This window comes from Chaetodon trifascialis, chromosome 10 (genome assembly GCF_039877785.1).
Source record: "Chaetodon trifascialis isolate fChaTrf1 chromosome 10, fChaTrf1.hap1, whole genome shotgun sequence".
Taxonomy (NCBI): Eukaryota; Metazoa; Chordata; class Actinopteri; order Chaetodontiformes; family Chaetodontidae; genus Chaetodon; species Chaetodon trifascialis.
The window spans coordinates 16,259,879-16,275,379 of NC_092065.1; the positions used below are offsets into that span (position 1 = coordinate 16,259,879).

The window sequence follows — 15,501 nt, forward strand, 5'->3', positions numbered from 1 at the left end:
ACTGAATTCTCTCCTTAAACCACAAAAGTCGTGAGTTTTTCATACATGATGGCACTTTTTCCCTGAAACCTCTGACAGCCTTTAAATATTTTCATTTTATGTGCTTCATGTTATAACCTCTCTTCCACCCTGTAAGACTCTGGAAGATGTTAACATCAGTAAAAAACATAAAATAAAAAGTACAAAGATCACAAAGCACTCTCCCATTCCCATTTAAATCATCCTGGGCCCTTGCAGCCCCTCACACTCACACTCCATGAGGGTTCAGGGCTTAGGGTCTCTGGATTAGGCTCAGGAGAGCAAACAAAATGGGGACTCACTCATACAAACAATGCTCCATAGTCCCACTAGTGGTCAACAGGGCACCTTTTAACCAGTGGAACAAGCAGGTGTGTGCAGGAGATGTGACTCTGATCACATGAAGGGTGGTGCATCAGTCCTCACCTGACATCGAGGCCAGCTCGGTGGGCATGTAACCCTCAGTACGGACCTGCTGCCAGGTCGCTGTGGCGAAATGAAACCGCCAAAGCTCCCTGAAAAGAGGGTAGTCTTCATTCTCTGAGCCGCCTGCCTCCTCAAAGTCTGGGTTGTAGCCTCCGAACACATACAGGTTGGCGCTGTCTGCAACACAGCGGTGTCCGCTCCGGGCGGGGGGGACGCAGTGTCCTGTGGGACATTCGAGATATACAGAATTTTTGAGGTGACAGAACATCTTTCTGCAGAAGTATTAGCAGCCTAGTTGCCAGAATAAAATGTTGCCATTGTACATTTCTGCACACCGTGGATCCATTAAAGCTGTGTATTTCATACGGATCATATCAACGTTTATAGCGCAGGGATCAAAGTGCACGTGAAAGACACCGCACTGGGTGAGCTTGACTTCCTTAACAAGACAGCGTGCAGTGTGCCTTTTACGGGAGCAGGATCGCTCAGTTGATCTGACGCCGCTCTCCCTCTCTGTGGTCAAACAGTGATGGGGAGCTCGAGCACTTTCAGCACCTTCTCTCAGGAATCTGTTGGGGATCCGGAGGCTGGAGCAGGAAGGGGAGAAGATGCGCCGGGCCTGAAGCCACCGTGCCCTCTTTTTGGAGCCTGTCAATCAGTCACCACACAACAAGAGGAAACACACACACACATAGACACACACAAAAAAATATTTATGTTAATGGATATGCCAAATATTATTTCTGTCGTGGCACACGTGGTGGAACTGAAGGTCCTTTAACACATTATACATGATTTAACTTGCATGAACTAGCTACTGTTTGCAGGTAATGGATGTTTTCCAAACTCTATTAGTGAGGTCTCACCATCTCTTTCCACGAGCCTCTCATATGTAAATCAATATTTCAATCAAACAGCAATAATAATCGCGCTGCAGTGCTCATTCACCCAATAATTTCTGCTGGCTTCCGTAGCAACTTTAGCTAGCTGTGGCCTATGTGCTGCAGCGGTGATGCACCACATCGCTAACAGAGACAAACAAACGAGGATACTGGGTAACGCAAAGACACGATCAGCGACGAGTAACATCACCTAAAGTAACCTTTAAATCGCTGGAGGACTTGCATCAGGATGCCTGTTCTTGCAGATCGGCTGGTTTTGTTTACAAACCTGAGTCGCGGATGAAGGGCCTCCACGACAGCTTCTCAAACTTATTGAGCTGACTGAAGGTTCCGTCGTGTTCGGCCGACGACATCTCGACAGGGAACCACACAGACCCAGACCTGCACACGGACCCGCTGCAGTTCGACCAAACGCAGTGGCATGAGACTGCGAGCTGCAGCGATCACACCAAAATAAAGGAATAACACGAGATAGCGTCCACACCTGCTGCTGCCCGCAGCGTCACAGCCAGCTGGCCTGCACTGACCAATCAGAGAAGAGGGGACCCCTCACGTCGCGTTCAAGAGTCACACGCAAGTGTCACATGACACGGAGGTGTCACGTGGAGGTGTTTTTGGTTTTGAAAAGCTGCGGTGTCCCTAAATGTTGAAATAAAGTATGTGCAATCTGTGTAAAGAGCAGGCGAAACAGCAGCACTTAAGAGGCTTCACATTGTTTATGTGATCAGTAAGAATACAAAACTTTCAATTACTGCAGACTTGTACTACAAGTACAGACAGAAGTATAAAAAAATACTAAAATGCTACTTAGAATCATTTGCTTGTTTTGTCCAATCAACAGTCAAAAATACAAAGATATTAAATTTACAATCTCATAAGACAAAGAACAGCAACAGATTTTCACAAATTAGAGGCTGAAATCAATGAATGTTTGGCATTCCTTCAAAAGAAAGAAAGAAAAAATGACCCAAACAATTAATCGATTATCAGGGACATGTTGATTTTATGTCTATTTTCTATCAGATAACTGGGCCAAACTGCATCTGGTGATGTTCAACTCAACAATGACTTGTTACACTGAACTTGTTAAACGTGTGAGGGATATCCTTCAATCAAACAACCCTGAAATGAAATTTAGGCATCAAAGATCAGCGGCAGAGCTAATGTGATGTCACATGAAAAGCCTTCAAGTTAATATTTCACCATTAACTTTAATTCCACATGACCTTTCTAACTGTAATATGTCTACTGATAGTGACGTATAACAGGACAAAAGGAAGCTAAAATCACTTATTCAATTGTATGCAAGGTACAAATGAGAGTTCAGTGCATCTTAAATGTTGAACAGCTTTTTATTTACTTAGAGACAAACAAGAGGTTGGGCTGACTCCTTTTGATCAACTGAACCAACAGTCAACCTTTACCCCAGATCTTCTGGGGCTGCTTTGCTGACATGTGGTAATCTGGATTTCAAGCTCACTGGAAAGGCTGAAGGAGCAAAACAGAACAAAGAGACCAGTTCCATGAGAAGCTGCTCTGGCTTTTTTTTTCACATAGACTGTGTGAAAATAAACATAGTATAGTTAAGCACAGTAATCAGTGACTACAGAGCAGATAATGATCACGCAAAGGCTGGATCATTTGTCTGCTTTCCTCTGCAGGTCACACTCTTAACATCACACTAAAGACACTTTACAGCAGAAGTGCTTTTTACTGTGTACATGCTATCATGTTAATGTTTAACATTTAAGGCCCTTGCTGTCTGCCAAAACCCTAAAGTTGTTACAATAAAGTAACTTTTTGTGGTTAATCAATCAGTTTGGGATGCATATTGTTCTACAGGGTCCCAAGTTGACTTGAGACTTTGCTTTACCAGGTGGCTAAAATGCTAACCCTTGGTTTATACAGGTTTTTTTTTTGTCATCAGAAAGAATTTCAGCCTCGGTTGGTCAGTTCATTTTGCTTTGCCTCTCCAAATAATTCCTCAGTAGATTGACAGCAAGTAGGAAATGAAGCCACTGTATTAAGTGTCACTGACAGTAAGACATTCCTGAACAATGAGCTGCAGCTGTGTTGATGAGATTAAACAGGAGGCGAGTCGCCAGCTTTTTGTTTCATCCAGTGATCTACTCACAGATTCATGGAGGTCATGACTTGATACCACTATCTATTCTAACATGTCTAATGTAACGAAGTACATCTGCTCAAGTACTGTACTTCAGTACAAATTCGAGGTACTTGTACACTACTATTTCCATATTATACTACTTTATACTATGTCTCCACTACATTTCAGAAGTTGAACTGATTTTCTGAGCTCATGAAAGTATCCAACAGTATATAAAGTAGTAAAATGCACCAAACACATTAATGCAGCTCTAAAATGAATCCAAAAAATATCAGATATAATAGTAAAACACTTACAGGGACCATTTTACTGCACAGTGAGTACTTTTACTTCTCAGGACCTGAAAACCTCTTCCACCACAGTGAATCTGCCATGTTTAATAGGCTTAACAAGGTGTGTTGTATTGTTTGGTATTAAGCTAAAGACACGTGAGGCCAGCAGACCTCTTCTGGAAGCCAACATTCAACAGCCTTTGAGTACATTTAAATTCACCTTTGAGACGATTTTATCAGAAGCTTTTAAAGCAACATTTGCACACAAAATCAAAGTTCTGCACTCAAGACAAGCACTGCACAAATCTGTTGCTGCTTGCATGCTCCCTGATTTTTACCTGCACACACTGTTTGTTTTGTGTCTGTTAGAAACTTCCATGAGACAGAATCTCATCACAACATGTATACTTTTAAATCAGATCTTTAGGCACAGAAACTGTAATGCAACAGATTGTCAGTGCCTTTATATGCACAGGTTTGGAATCAAGTTACATGACTTGAACTACTGTTTGACTCTGTGCACAATTCCATTAACTGAGACCTATCATGTCTGTACAGTTGTACAGGTGTTGCATAGATGTTAACAATGGTGACGCCATTTCAAAGCCACCACATGAACAGAGGGATTTACACACACACGTGGATAACTTCAGCATTCAATGACAGACATTTTGTTTTAGTCACATCCATGGGTATCCTCTTGGCTCATGTGGCTGGAGGAACACAGTTTTGAGATAAAATGTGCTGATGCGACTTCTAAAATGGACATGAGCAAAGTCTGGTACAGTCATCTTGTGACGAGCAAAGGTCTCATGACCTGAGGAGGTCATACAATGACCACCAAAGACCCATCTCAGGACATGTAAGACTCTCAAGGCCTGTGTGACTTGGGAATCCAGCAGAACTGACTTTTTTATACATGTTAACTGTGTTTTCACATGCATGAAATGTATGTATGCATATGTGTATATATATATATGTATATATGCCTCAAAGGGCTTTACAGACTGTACACCCTCTGATTTTAAACTTTGATTTGAAGAAAAGGGGAGGAAGGAACAGTCTATGCTTCATAAAGCTATTATGATAGTTGTATTAGACTGTAAGGTGTACCTAATAAAGTGGCAACTGCATTATATTGTATTGACTGTACTGGCTATGCTAGTTATTCACTTGATTAATATTCAACAAAATAATGTGTGAGATAAAGGCTCAAATTTCTAATTAACTATTTATATTTATAATTATAATTCATAAATCATCGCTGGACTCAAGAGTGTGAAAAAAACAAGTTTGGCCTGAAGTGCTCGTCTCAGCCCACCAATGAGCTAATTTCAACATAGATGTCGGTGTGACAGACATGCACGCGGCTAATCTTTGAGCACGCTTTGACCATACTTGGAAATAAAACAAGTCAGAAGTCAAATTTATATTCTAAATGTAGACTTGTGTCTTATCGGGAATGATCGCAGCACTTTTATTCACTTCCATATACAACATACAGTACGCAACACGCGGTGTAGTTCTGTTCTTTGCAGTGTATTTCTATACCAGAGCTCCTCCTCTCCCCAGCCTGGTCGCTGGAGGTTGATGTCACTGGCAGAGAGTCTTCAGGACAGGACGCCACTAGGCAGAGCTGGTCAGGGAAGCACAGAAGATCCACAGAGAGGAGAAAAAGTGGGCGATGTTGGAGCTAGGATCTTGTTTATGGACATTTCGGGAAGGCTGTTGATACAGTCCAGCGGGCTTGTAGGTATTTTCAAGCTGAAAGGTTGAGGTAACCTCATCGCCGCAGTATTTTTAGATCACTTCTGAAAGGAATACAAAAATGTCGTCTCCAAGTCCGGGCAAGAGGCGAATGGATACCGACGTGGTGAAACTGTATCCTTTCCAGAACATAAACAACAAGCCTGCATAGCCACATCAAATATTTTTATTTTCTAACAATTGTCAGCTCTCTAGTGTTGACCAGTTACAGTCTATTGCCGATGGATGCTATAAGGATGTATGCCGCTAGTCGCTATGTGAGGTTGATAGATTTGGTGAAAAGTCTTCATTCCGGGGTGAATGTGGAGCTCTGTGTGAAACGTTAGATTCTGCGGTGAGCTAGCTCACTGTTAACTTATGGCACAATGGCGAGGAGGCTAAGTACAACATTTAGTTCACGTCATTTGTGTGGACTCATTTGCCTGTTAGCCAGCGTTAGCTTGCTAATACATTAGCAATGCTCTTCTTGTTTGTCGAGAATTAGCATCGAATCTGTCGCAATCTAACGTTGGCTGTTAACTCTGTGCTCGCTTTGAACATTGCTAAGATTAGCTCGGAAGCGATAACTTAGCCTGTTAGCCATTAAAATGTGGTCCCACCTGACTGACAACACAGTGGTAAGGATTAGCGAGGAGTTTTTTACATTTTGAAAGCGCGTCTTTCGAAAGACACGTTTATTTTTTGGTATTTTTTTGTTACGTTAAGGTCTGGGTAGCTAGCTGTGTAGCTGTGTTGCACCATGGGAGAACAAACAGGGTCGATGTAACGCAACAGACACGACATTTGACTAACGACAAACGTAAAGTCAACAGATAACTTCAATCATTAACGTTAGAGAAGAGAGAAACCAGTTGTGCTTTTTCAGTTGTTGACCAAATACAAAGCAAATTGAAGATAAACAAAATCTAAATTGTAATCGTAGTAGATAAGTCAGGCTGGCATGTTTTCCACAAATGATATAATTAAAATACGAAGCCAAAATACAAGTTGATCTCAATTTGGGCAAAAGCGAATGGATTTGTCATCCTTTTAATTATTATTATTTTTTGTCATTAACATCTCTCTCTTTGAGGTGTTTTGTCACATTATGTTATGTTTCATTTGTTTACTGCTGGTTGGTAAAGTCTTCCTGTAGTAAGTAATCGTCGAATGGACATTTTTGTGTTATTGCTAATTATTTGTAGTTACCCGCTGAAGTTTGCATGAAAGGATATCTGACAGCGTGAGGTGAATTGTTTTGTTTTTGTCCTGCAGCTAGATGCTGCTCTCTGATTGGTCAGCCTGTTACCATCCGGAACATGGTAGAAGGCGGGGCTTCACACAGCTGATCGAGGAACAACAAGCGTGCTGTACGGGGCACATGCAGGGAGGGGGGCTAGGAACATCCAGTCCATGGCAGGGACAGGGCTGGACGGACATGTGTCTGCAAGCTGGCGTTTGTAGGACAAACAGACAACTAATGCAGAAACAAACTCGAGTTATTGATTAGTTGATCTATGGAATATTCATCATTTTGATAATCATTGAAATAATTTTTGTGAGGTTCCTTTTGTGCCCTCTGAATACTGCATCAGAGATCAATTTTCCTGTTAATTTTAGGAACTATATATATATTTCTATGTCTGTATTATGCATTGTATACATTTTTAACTGTTATATGTCCCTAATAGGCTGCTTCTTCTTCATTAGTTCTTTGTTTATTTTAATTGCACATTTTTCCAATGCAGGGCGATGCTGTTAAGCAGAGAATAATGCTCTGTGAATACAACTTCTGTTGACACCGTCACTTTGTCCTCATTCATGAAATTTCTTCAAGTTTATATCTTAAAAAAGGAATCTAAACTTTAGAAATTACAATTTCACTCGTTTTCTTCACAGAAATGAATCAAACTGCTGTGACATTGGCATACTGTATATTTTTATAAAGGTTTTCTTCCACCCCTTAAAATCAAGAAGGTCTCACATTTTTTAAAGGAAATGAGAAATTAAACAATCCAAGCAGAGTCATGAGGCATGTTTTTCAGTGAGGATGCAGGTAAAGTACGTGACTATTTCCAAGACTTGTATTTATTTAGGCTAGAAAAAGCAAAGAAATCCAAACTTGAGGTAGCTTTTACAGATTGTTGAACATGGCCTACACAAAAAAAAACATATTGGAAGTAGGCATACAGTTGGACTACTACAACATTCAACAACACTGAATGATGCAGCAGGATGCCATGCAGAGCAACACAGGCAAACGACACATCTGGACAACATAGAGAACAAACAGCGACAGGATAGGACAACTTTTAACTTCCAAATGAGAAGGAGGATGACACATCTTGTCAGCATGCAAAACAATGCAGTCTAATGACAGGGAGTGCAACTAGAGGACAGAAGTACAGTTTAAAGTTGACTCAGACACGTTTGTCAGGTGAGCAATCGTCACAGACAACCTGATCGTCAAAATAGCTTTGTCATAACTGAAGCAAAGTTCACAGTTGAACAGACATGCGCTAATGACACAATCAGTTTGAAAATAGAATATTTGACCTAAAACACCCAAATATGTATATGGAAGGGCTTGATAAAACTTAATCCATGTTGACTCATGAATCACTCGTATGAATTTGATCATTTAACAAATCCCTTTATTCCTGAAATGAATGGCAATAGCAACATTGTATGTTTTTACCTCAGGCACAATCATGGACATATAATGAACTTGCGAACACAGTTAAAATCCCAAATAAGCTTAGTGTTATTATGACTTGTTTTGTTTCTTTGACATCATTATAAAATATGGATAAGGAATCTGAGAGTACACAGTGAGAGTCACTCAGGAAAAGCATTGTGGGATCCCTCAGTTCTTTCTGCAGATCCCAGTGCTGAGTGAAGCACCACTGTTTTAACAGGAGATGCCATGCATGGCTTCATGTTGTGGCTTTAAATCAAGGACATTAGATTGAGCCACTGTGACAGAGCACAGTTGACTCTGGCCTGCTGCCACTGCTGCTGTCACATTTTTTCATTGTGCTTGCAGATGGACACAAACACCAGTGTACATAAACGTTTTGCCATAAGTTCTGACTGCAGGTCAGTGGATTTAGTCTTTTAAATGTGTAGTTTAATTAGATAGATGGGGTTAGATCAGACAAACTCAATGTCATGAGAACTAGACTTAACAAATTGGTTAAAAAAAAAAGCTTGTGTTAGAAGAGGGTGCTGATAAATGAACGGACACTGAGCTTTTGTCAAAATACAGCTTTTCCCTCATGTAGTTAGATTACACTTGAGTGAGCATATGCTTGGGTTTCTCTGGACAACCCTCAGGGAAGGCATAAGAGAGAAATGCACATTTTTTCTGCTCAAGTCTATAACTGGTTTTATTTATAGGAGCCATTGCCTCAGATCACATTTAGAGCGACCGTGTCCTCCTGGTCTATGATTCGCAAACCTTTTTCTGTTGAGTGACTGAGCTTTTTAACCGTCCTCTCTGGTAGATGTTCCCAGTTCTCTTGCCTCCTGACAGTTACAGTGTGTTATCACGCCATGTAGCGCTGTTGTTTGTGCTCAGCAGCATGGCTAAATTTGCGTCCTTGTGTTACCTTGGTTGGATCGCTGGGCTGGAGATGACAGAAGGATTTATGACGGGATGATGAAACCGGGCGTGACAGTTCCTTTTGAGGGTTTTGTGGGTTTTTTTCTCTCCGTCTGTCATTGCATCAGGCTCTCACCGTCTTTGATTGAATACGCTCACCCTTTCTGCTGTCACCACACTCTGTGATTATGACACATCCTCCTCACCCAAGTCACCTTCCATTTGCTGCAGCTGAAGACACCTGCAAAACAAATCAGAGTTCCCATCAGTCAGTGAACTGGCCGGAGATTTCTGCTGAATACACTGAGCCCCTTTATGTTTAGTAGTTTGTGGACCCTTCACTGGTGTCCGTGCTGTCAGCATTGTTGTCCTGTTGGAGTGTGTTCAGAGGGAATAAGAATCTGTGGTGAAAAGCACTGTCATGAAGTTTGCTTTCAGTTGGACAGTTGAAGTTTGTTTTTTCCTGTACAAAGTGTGATCATCAACATCTGTGCTGACTGTGAGGTTGTTTTGGTTGTTAAGGAGATCTCTTGTCTGTTGAGTTTGTCTGACGCTGTATTGTTGATCTCGCTGCCATGGCTCATGTTATTGATCCCGTTTGACCTCTGCCCAGACAAGTTCACACAAACACACAGAGAAAGAGAAAGAGGCAGTATGGCCAACCTAACACGTCCACACAGTCGTGTTATTTTTGTTGAAAGTGTGTTTGGCATTGTTTGAAGCCTCTCCTGCCGCCAGTGTTTCCGTTGTTGCCTTTTCCTTAACCAGCTGTCAGCATCGAGAGCAAGCACGAGGTCACCATCCTCAGTGGACTCAATGAGTTTGTGGTCAAGTTCCATGGACCCCCTGGAAGTAAGAACCACCTGAAATTGACTGATTTTCACATTTATTCTTTGTCTCATTGATCAGCATTGTAACAGCGTACTGTCAAATTAATCAGCATCGAGTCTGCGCTCGTTACTATGTAACATAGTGGATGGTGCTGTTTTGTTTTGTGTGACACTGAATGTGTTTCAGCTGATTGATCCATCTTTTCTTTGTAGCGGCGTATGAAGGAGGTGTGTGGAAGGTGCGGGTGGACCTACCAGATAAATACCCCTTCAAATCACCATCAATAGGTAGACAATTTATCTGAAAGTGTCATGGTGAAGCCTTGAAATCTCCTTATTAGATCCTTCTCTACAATGATTAAAACCTGCTTCTTCTTTAACAGGATTCATGAACAAAATCTTTCATCCCAACATTGATGAAGCGTAAGTAGACCTACGGCACTTCATCATTGCAGTGGTTCTTATTTCACCCATCAACATGGCAAAGAGTGAATGGATTTCTATGGCACAAACTTTATATTTGCACACAGATCATTTCATATTTCTGTAGCCCGTCCTCAAATTTTACATAAAATTTTACATAAAGAAATGATTCACGGGATTCAGGATAACTCTGCTTTGATAACCTCTGCTCAGCTGCTGTGTGTTGTCCTCACAGGTCTTTGTCTCTTTCAGGTCAGGGACGGTGTGTTTAGATGTCATAAACCAGACGTGGACGGCTCTCTACGGTAGGCCACAGCTCTCATTGTGTGACAGCTTAATTGAGTTCATCGGTCACTCAGTTAAACTGACCGACGGGAATAAACAGTAGTAAACAAACAAACAAAGAAAGCGAGCAGCTTACGCCTCTACAGTGCAGCTTCAGGCACAGCATCTCGGTTTAATCAGCTTACACTTCAGTGATAACTGCTGCTTGTATTGAGGTCATGCATTGAGCGCTAACAGATAAGAAGGTCCTGAGGCTGAGCGATTGTGCGAACTCACTCACCTAGAGGGGATTCTTCTCACTTTGGGTCTGTTGTTCAAGTTATTGTTACAATGAGCACAAAACATCGTCAGGGCTGCTCAGCTGACTTTTTAAACTTTTGGACACGTCACATCAACAGTGGATTTCAAAGCACACCGCGGTGGAGGAAAGCACAAGAGACAAGGAGAGCATCATTGCAATATTTATTTATCTTGATTATCTCGTTTTCATCATGGTTGGAAGCCAAAATCATAATTCTCCTGGTCTTTGCGTGCAACAGATGCAATAACTGATGGTTCATTTGATCAAGTTGTGACTCATATTGATTATCTCAACAGAACGTCAGAGTTTATTTGCTTTTCAGCCTGCTTTTGATCCACAGCTTTGTTTGTTGTCAGACATCTGTTGTGTAAGTGATAACACCCTAATAAGTATTTGTGTATTTTACGTGGGTGGCGTGACACCGGCGTGATGAGCAGTTAGCACAGATGACAATATTTAGCTATGGTGACTAATAGTTGAACAAATGGAAGAATGGAGTCAGTAACCTTTTCTGAAGACCTTGACTGAAGTAGCATTGGGATCTTTTTATGTTACTGAAACCTTAACATCGTAGTATTGAGTGTAGTAACATTTACATATTTCAACATTTACAACCCAAATTCCAAAAAAGTGGGACGCTGTGTTCACAAGTGAGGATGGAGCAGGGTTCAGCACTTTGTGAACACGTGATTGTATGAGGGATATTCATACATGGACTCAAAACTTTGTTAAACTGTTGTCAGTAAACACAGTTTGTTTGCAATTGATTGGATTCTCTTTTTATTTCTGTTTTTCTCAGCATCCCAGTCTTTTTGGGATCTGCGTTGTATAACCTCCAAACCAATTTTCACGCTAAGAGAAATGCAAGGACATAGTGCTGTCTTCTGTCAAATGTGCATAATCAGCATGGCTCTCACCTTTGCTCTGATACTTGACCTGATAATAGACATCCATGTGTTTCTGAAGTGCGCATGCTTTTGAAATTGTTTATGCACATTCTGTTTAGTAGCACAATACAAAGCGTATTTTTCGATAATTTTTCTTATATATGTATACACATAGCAAGGTTACTGCAGAGCAGTCACTTCTCTGTCTTTACTCATGCTTTAAAGTTCTAAGGATGATGACGGCAGCTGTTTGAAGCGAGCATTTCATTGCAAGAGAGACCTCTTGTGGATCACGTTGTAACTGCACACAATGGAATGATTCAGTGTTGAAGAAATGAGGTCTCATCCATTTCTCTGAACTCACTAATTTTTCTCCCCACATCCACTAGACCTCACCAACATCTTTGAGTCGTTCCTCCCTCAGCTGCTCGCCTACCCCAACCCCATCGATCCTCTGAACGGGGACGCAGCCGCCATGTACCTGCACCGACCAGAGGATTATAAACACAAGATAAAAGGTAGAGCCCCAGCATCTTAGAATGAGAGTCTAAAATGATGAATGAGATGAGACATATGTGGTTATTGTAGTGTAAAGTGTTGCCGTGGAAGTCACATGCACTCTTTCTCCCTCCTTGTGTGTTTTTTCCAGAGTACATCCAAAGGTACGCCACAGAGGAGGCTCTAAAGGAGCAGGAGGAGGGGGGAGGTGACTCCTCTTCCGAGAGCTCCATGTCAGACTTTTCGGAGGATGAGGCTCAGGACATGGAGTTGTAGTGAAGGGGGGAGATCTCATCCCTTTCACCTCACAACAGACTGTCATTTCCTAAAGAGCAGAAACTCAGTACTATATTCATATTTAAACAAGACAATTTTTTTACAGCGACACAAGGATTTTTATTGCTACACAAGGATTTGCAGTATGATATTGCAGAATATTAACCCCTATTTAGGAATTCATGACCACCTGCTGTCCCCATCCTCTTTGTCCAGGAGAGCCTGATCAGGTCAGAAAGGAGTGCATCATTCATTTCCATGATCTTTAGTGGCTTCAGTCTTCAGGCCTTCACACTGCTGTGAGCAGTGATGCCGGCAGGAGGCAGGGGGAAGTGTCACCCAGACAAACCCGTTTACAGTCTCCCTTTTGGTTCCACAAGCCTCTTCAGTTCTAACACAGCTCAAGTTTTTTTTTCTTGTCTTAATTTGACATTTTACTGCATCTTCAGGCATCTTTGCCTCGCTGACAGATGACTGCAGCCTGACAATCCACCATTTTCGAGAGGTCTCAGCTTCAAATGAGCATGGAGTCACATTTTTGTTGAGGTTTTTGACATTGCTGCCCCCCCCCCCCCCCCCCCCCAGGAGTCGCCATTACAATCGGAGGAACTGAAGACCAGAAGGCCAGAGCGCCGTCATGGGTTCATTGTGCACAGACAGGACAGGTGTGGCTGCAGAGGGCCTCTGTGACGGGACCGCCCAAACCTGCTGACACATCACACACACCATCAGACAACCAATTCATCAACCACGACAACGTCATTGTGTGCGTGTGTGTGTGCATGCGTGTGCGAGTGAGAGTGAATGCATGAATGTAAACCAGGGAGAATCATGGCGTACAGCTTACCTGTCTTATACTGACTCTTGATGCTCAGCAGAAATCAGGTTCACGGTCTGATCCTTCTTCTCTTCAACACCCATCTCCTCCTCCTCCTCCTCCTCCTCCTCCTCCTCCTCCTCCTCCTCCTCCTCCTCCTCTCCGTTTTAGGAAAGTGTTCGTCATTCTGAGTATCTTTGTATATTGTGGCATGACACAGAAGTACATTTGTGTAGGGCTTTGTGGAGCTGTAACGCTGTAGGCATGGGGAGGACGCCTGTGTGCAGGTGGGGTTTGGTGGGATTTATCCAGGTCCTTGTTGAATTATTGAACTTCGCCTACTTTGCCTCTTGCTTGTGTTGAACTATAATAGGTGTTTGACTTGCGTAGGGATAGTTAGTTATTTCGCGGGTGGTTAATCCTATCATAATGTATGGTTTAATACTTATATAACACACTGGTTTAAAGACTCATTGTCCTGTAAAGATGAGGAGAGTTAATAAATCTTTTTCTGTGGGATGACTCTTTGTTGAATCAAGTCCTCTGAAGACATGTTGCACCCCTGCACCCGCTTCTTATATGCAAATGTGTCCATAAAAGATAATTTACGTTGTCAGACAGAAGTGCTCTTCGTTTCAGCCATTCAACCTGGTCACATTTACTTTTTCATGTTGATGGCCTTTTGTTTTCCAAAACGGTGGGACCAAAATGTAGTGAATCTACAAGCTCACTTACATAAATACCCCCCCCCCCAAAAAAAAAAGACAAGGGAGGAGTTTAGACTGAGGTTAAATGGCAAGATAAATGAGTGACGCTCCTCAAAGTGTTGAACTCTTGAGTAGAGATGCACGATATTTATCGGGCTGAAAAATTATTAGTATTTTTCCAATGATGAAATTACTGTTGAGACTTTGAAGTTGGTTTGCGATTCGGCAATAAACAGAGGAGGAGGAGAAGAAGTACAAGTGATGAAGAACAACTCATGATGTCAAACTGCTGCACCTGAGAAGAGCCACACATTAGTTTCAGAGGAAGGTGACATGAGTGCAGTTTGCAGTACATGTTCTGAAAGGCTTCAGAGGGGAAGAGGCTGAGAGTTTTAACACAACAGATCTCCTAAAGTAAAGTCAGCTTTGGTTTGGTGAGACCAGAGCTATGGAACATTAAGTCACCCACCTTTGCTTACTACATCTTAGCCTTCCTCACCCTCAGGTGTGCATAAATCTTAATATCTTATTGGTATGAGAAGCAGGTAATTATTGATTATCAGTATTGACAGAAACATTGTGCATCCCTACTCTGGAGTGGCTGTCACAGATTAGCTCAGACTTAAATTCAGGTTTTGTTTTCTTCTTTTTCTTCTTCTGGGGAAAGTTTAAAAGCTTTGATCCTGTTTGACCCATGGAAAGATTCCTGTTCCTGTGCGGTGGAGGTTCACCAGAGCAGTAACAGTTTACTGTTAAATGTCATGATGGTTTGCTGGTCTGTGTCACAGTGCAGGCTTGAAGCCTGGTACATGTTTGGAGCATTTACTCATCGCATTGCAGACTGCTTTGTATTGTGTGTTATTTCTGGAAAGGAAACAAAAATTACAATCTGACTTTACCACCCTCAGAATGGACTGTCCTCTGGCTTGGAGCAAAAAAGGATCAAAATCAAAATAATAACCCTTCATCATTTTTTTTTTTTTAATGACATCAGGATCTTTTCTGTGGTGTCATAAGAGAGGGTTTACCGTTGTTTGACAATTAACTTAACTGGCTGGTAAAACTAGCATGTCACAGTTTGCTTTTTTAAATGGCATAAAAATGTATTTGTTTAATAAACTAGTTCAAATGGCTGCAATTAGCCAGGTAACCAAATATATGTTAGTATAGGTCTTAGTACTACATGATATCACAGTCAGTTGTCATTTGCAACAGAAAACAAACCACTGTCCAGCCTTGTTGTTTGTCATTTTCTGGATTCATCAGTGTATTATGTTTTTGTTTTTTTTTTAATTAGTGAGACATATTTGATGCCTATAATTTGTTTGAACGTCTTTATTTTTGTCTTTTAAGCCCTATGTCCAGGACACAAGTCCAGATA

The 15,501-nt window shown here is 41.6% G+C and overlaps 2 protein-coding genes across 3 annotated transcripts in view; one reads left to right on the forward strand and one right to left on the reverse strand.

The window, feature by feature from the left end:
- The window catches only part of LOC139337058 (kelch domain-containing protein 10-like), a 76,974-nt gene extending 75,107 nt beyond the window's left edge, over positions 1-1,867 (reverse strand). Inside the window, exons 1-3 of one of the 2 annotated variants that reach the window (XR_011602518.1) lie at positions 1,615-1,821; positions 1,000-1,092; positions 445-666 (exon numbers count right to left, since the gene is read on the reverse strand). Coding sequence is in view for 1 of the 2 variants with exons in the window: in XM_070971378.1 (XP_070827479.1) it covers positions 445-666; positions 1,000-1,092; positions 1,615-1,699 (400 nt within the window). In the remaining variant the exon portion in view is untranslated. Of the gene's footprint in view, positions 1-444; positions 667-999; positions 1,093-1,614 lie in introns of both variants that reach the window. The other variant, XM_070971378.1, reaches the window with a different exon arrangement.
- Positions 1,868-5,338: 3,471 nt separating this feature from the next.
- On the forward strand, positions 5,339-14,163 carry LOC139337835 (ubiquitin-conjugating enzyme E2 H-like). The gene is made up of 7 exons (XM_070972620.1): positions 5,339-5,627; positions 9,872-9,948; positions 10,140-10,214; positions 10,310-10,349; positions 10,602-10,654; positions 12,212-12,340; positions 12,472-14,163. Exons 1-7 carry the CDS (start codon positions 5,575-5,577, stop codon positions 12,594-12,596), a joined length of 552 nt encoding a protein of 183 aa, XP_070828721.1. The 5' UTR covers positions 5,339-5,574; the 3' UTR covers positions 12,597-14,163.
- The last annotated feature ends 1,338 nt before the right edge of the window (positions 14,164-15,501 follow it).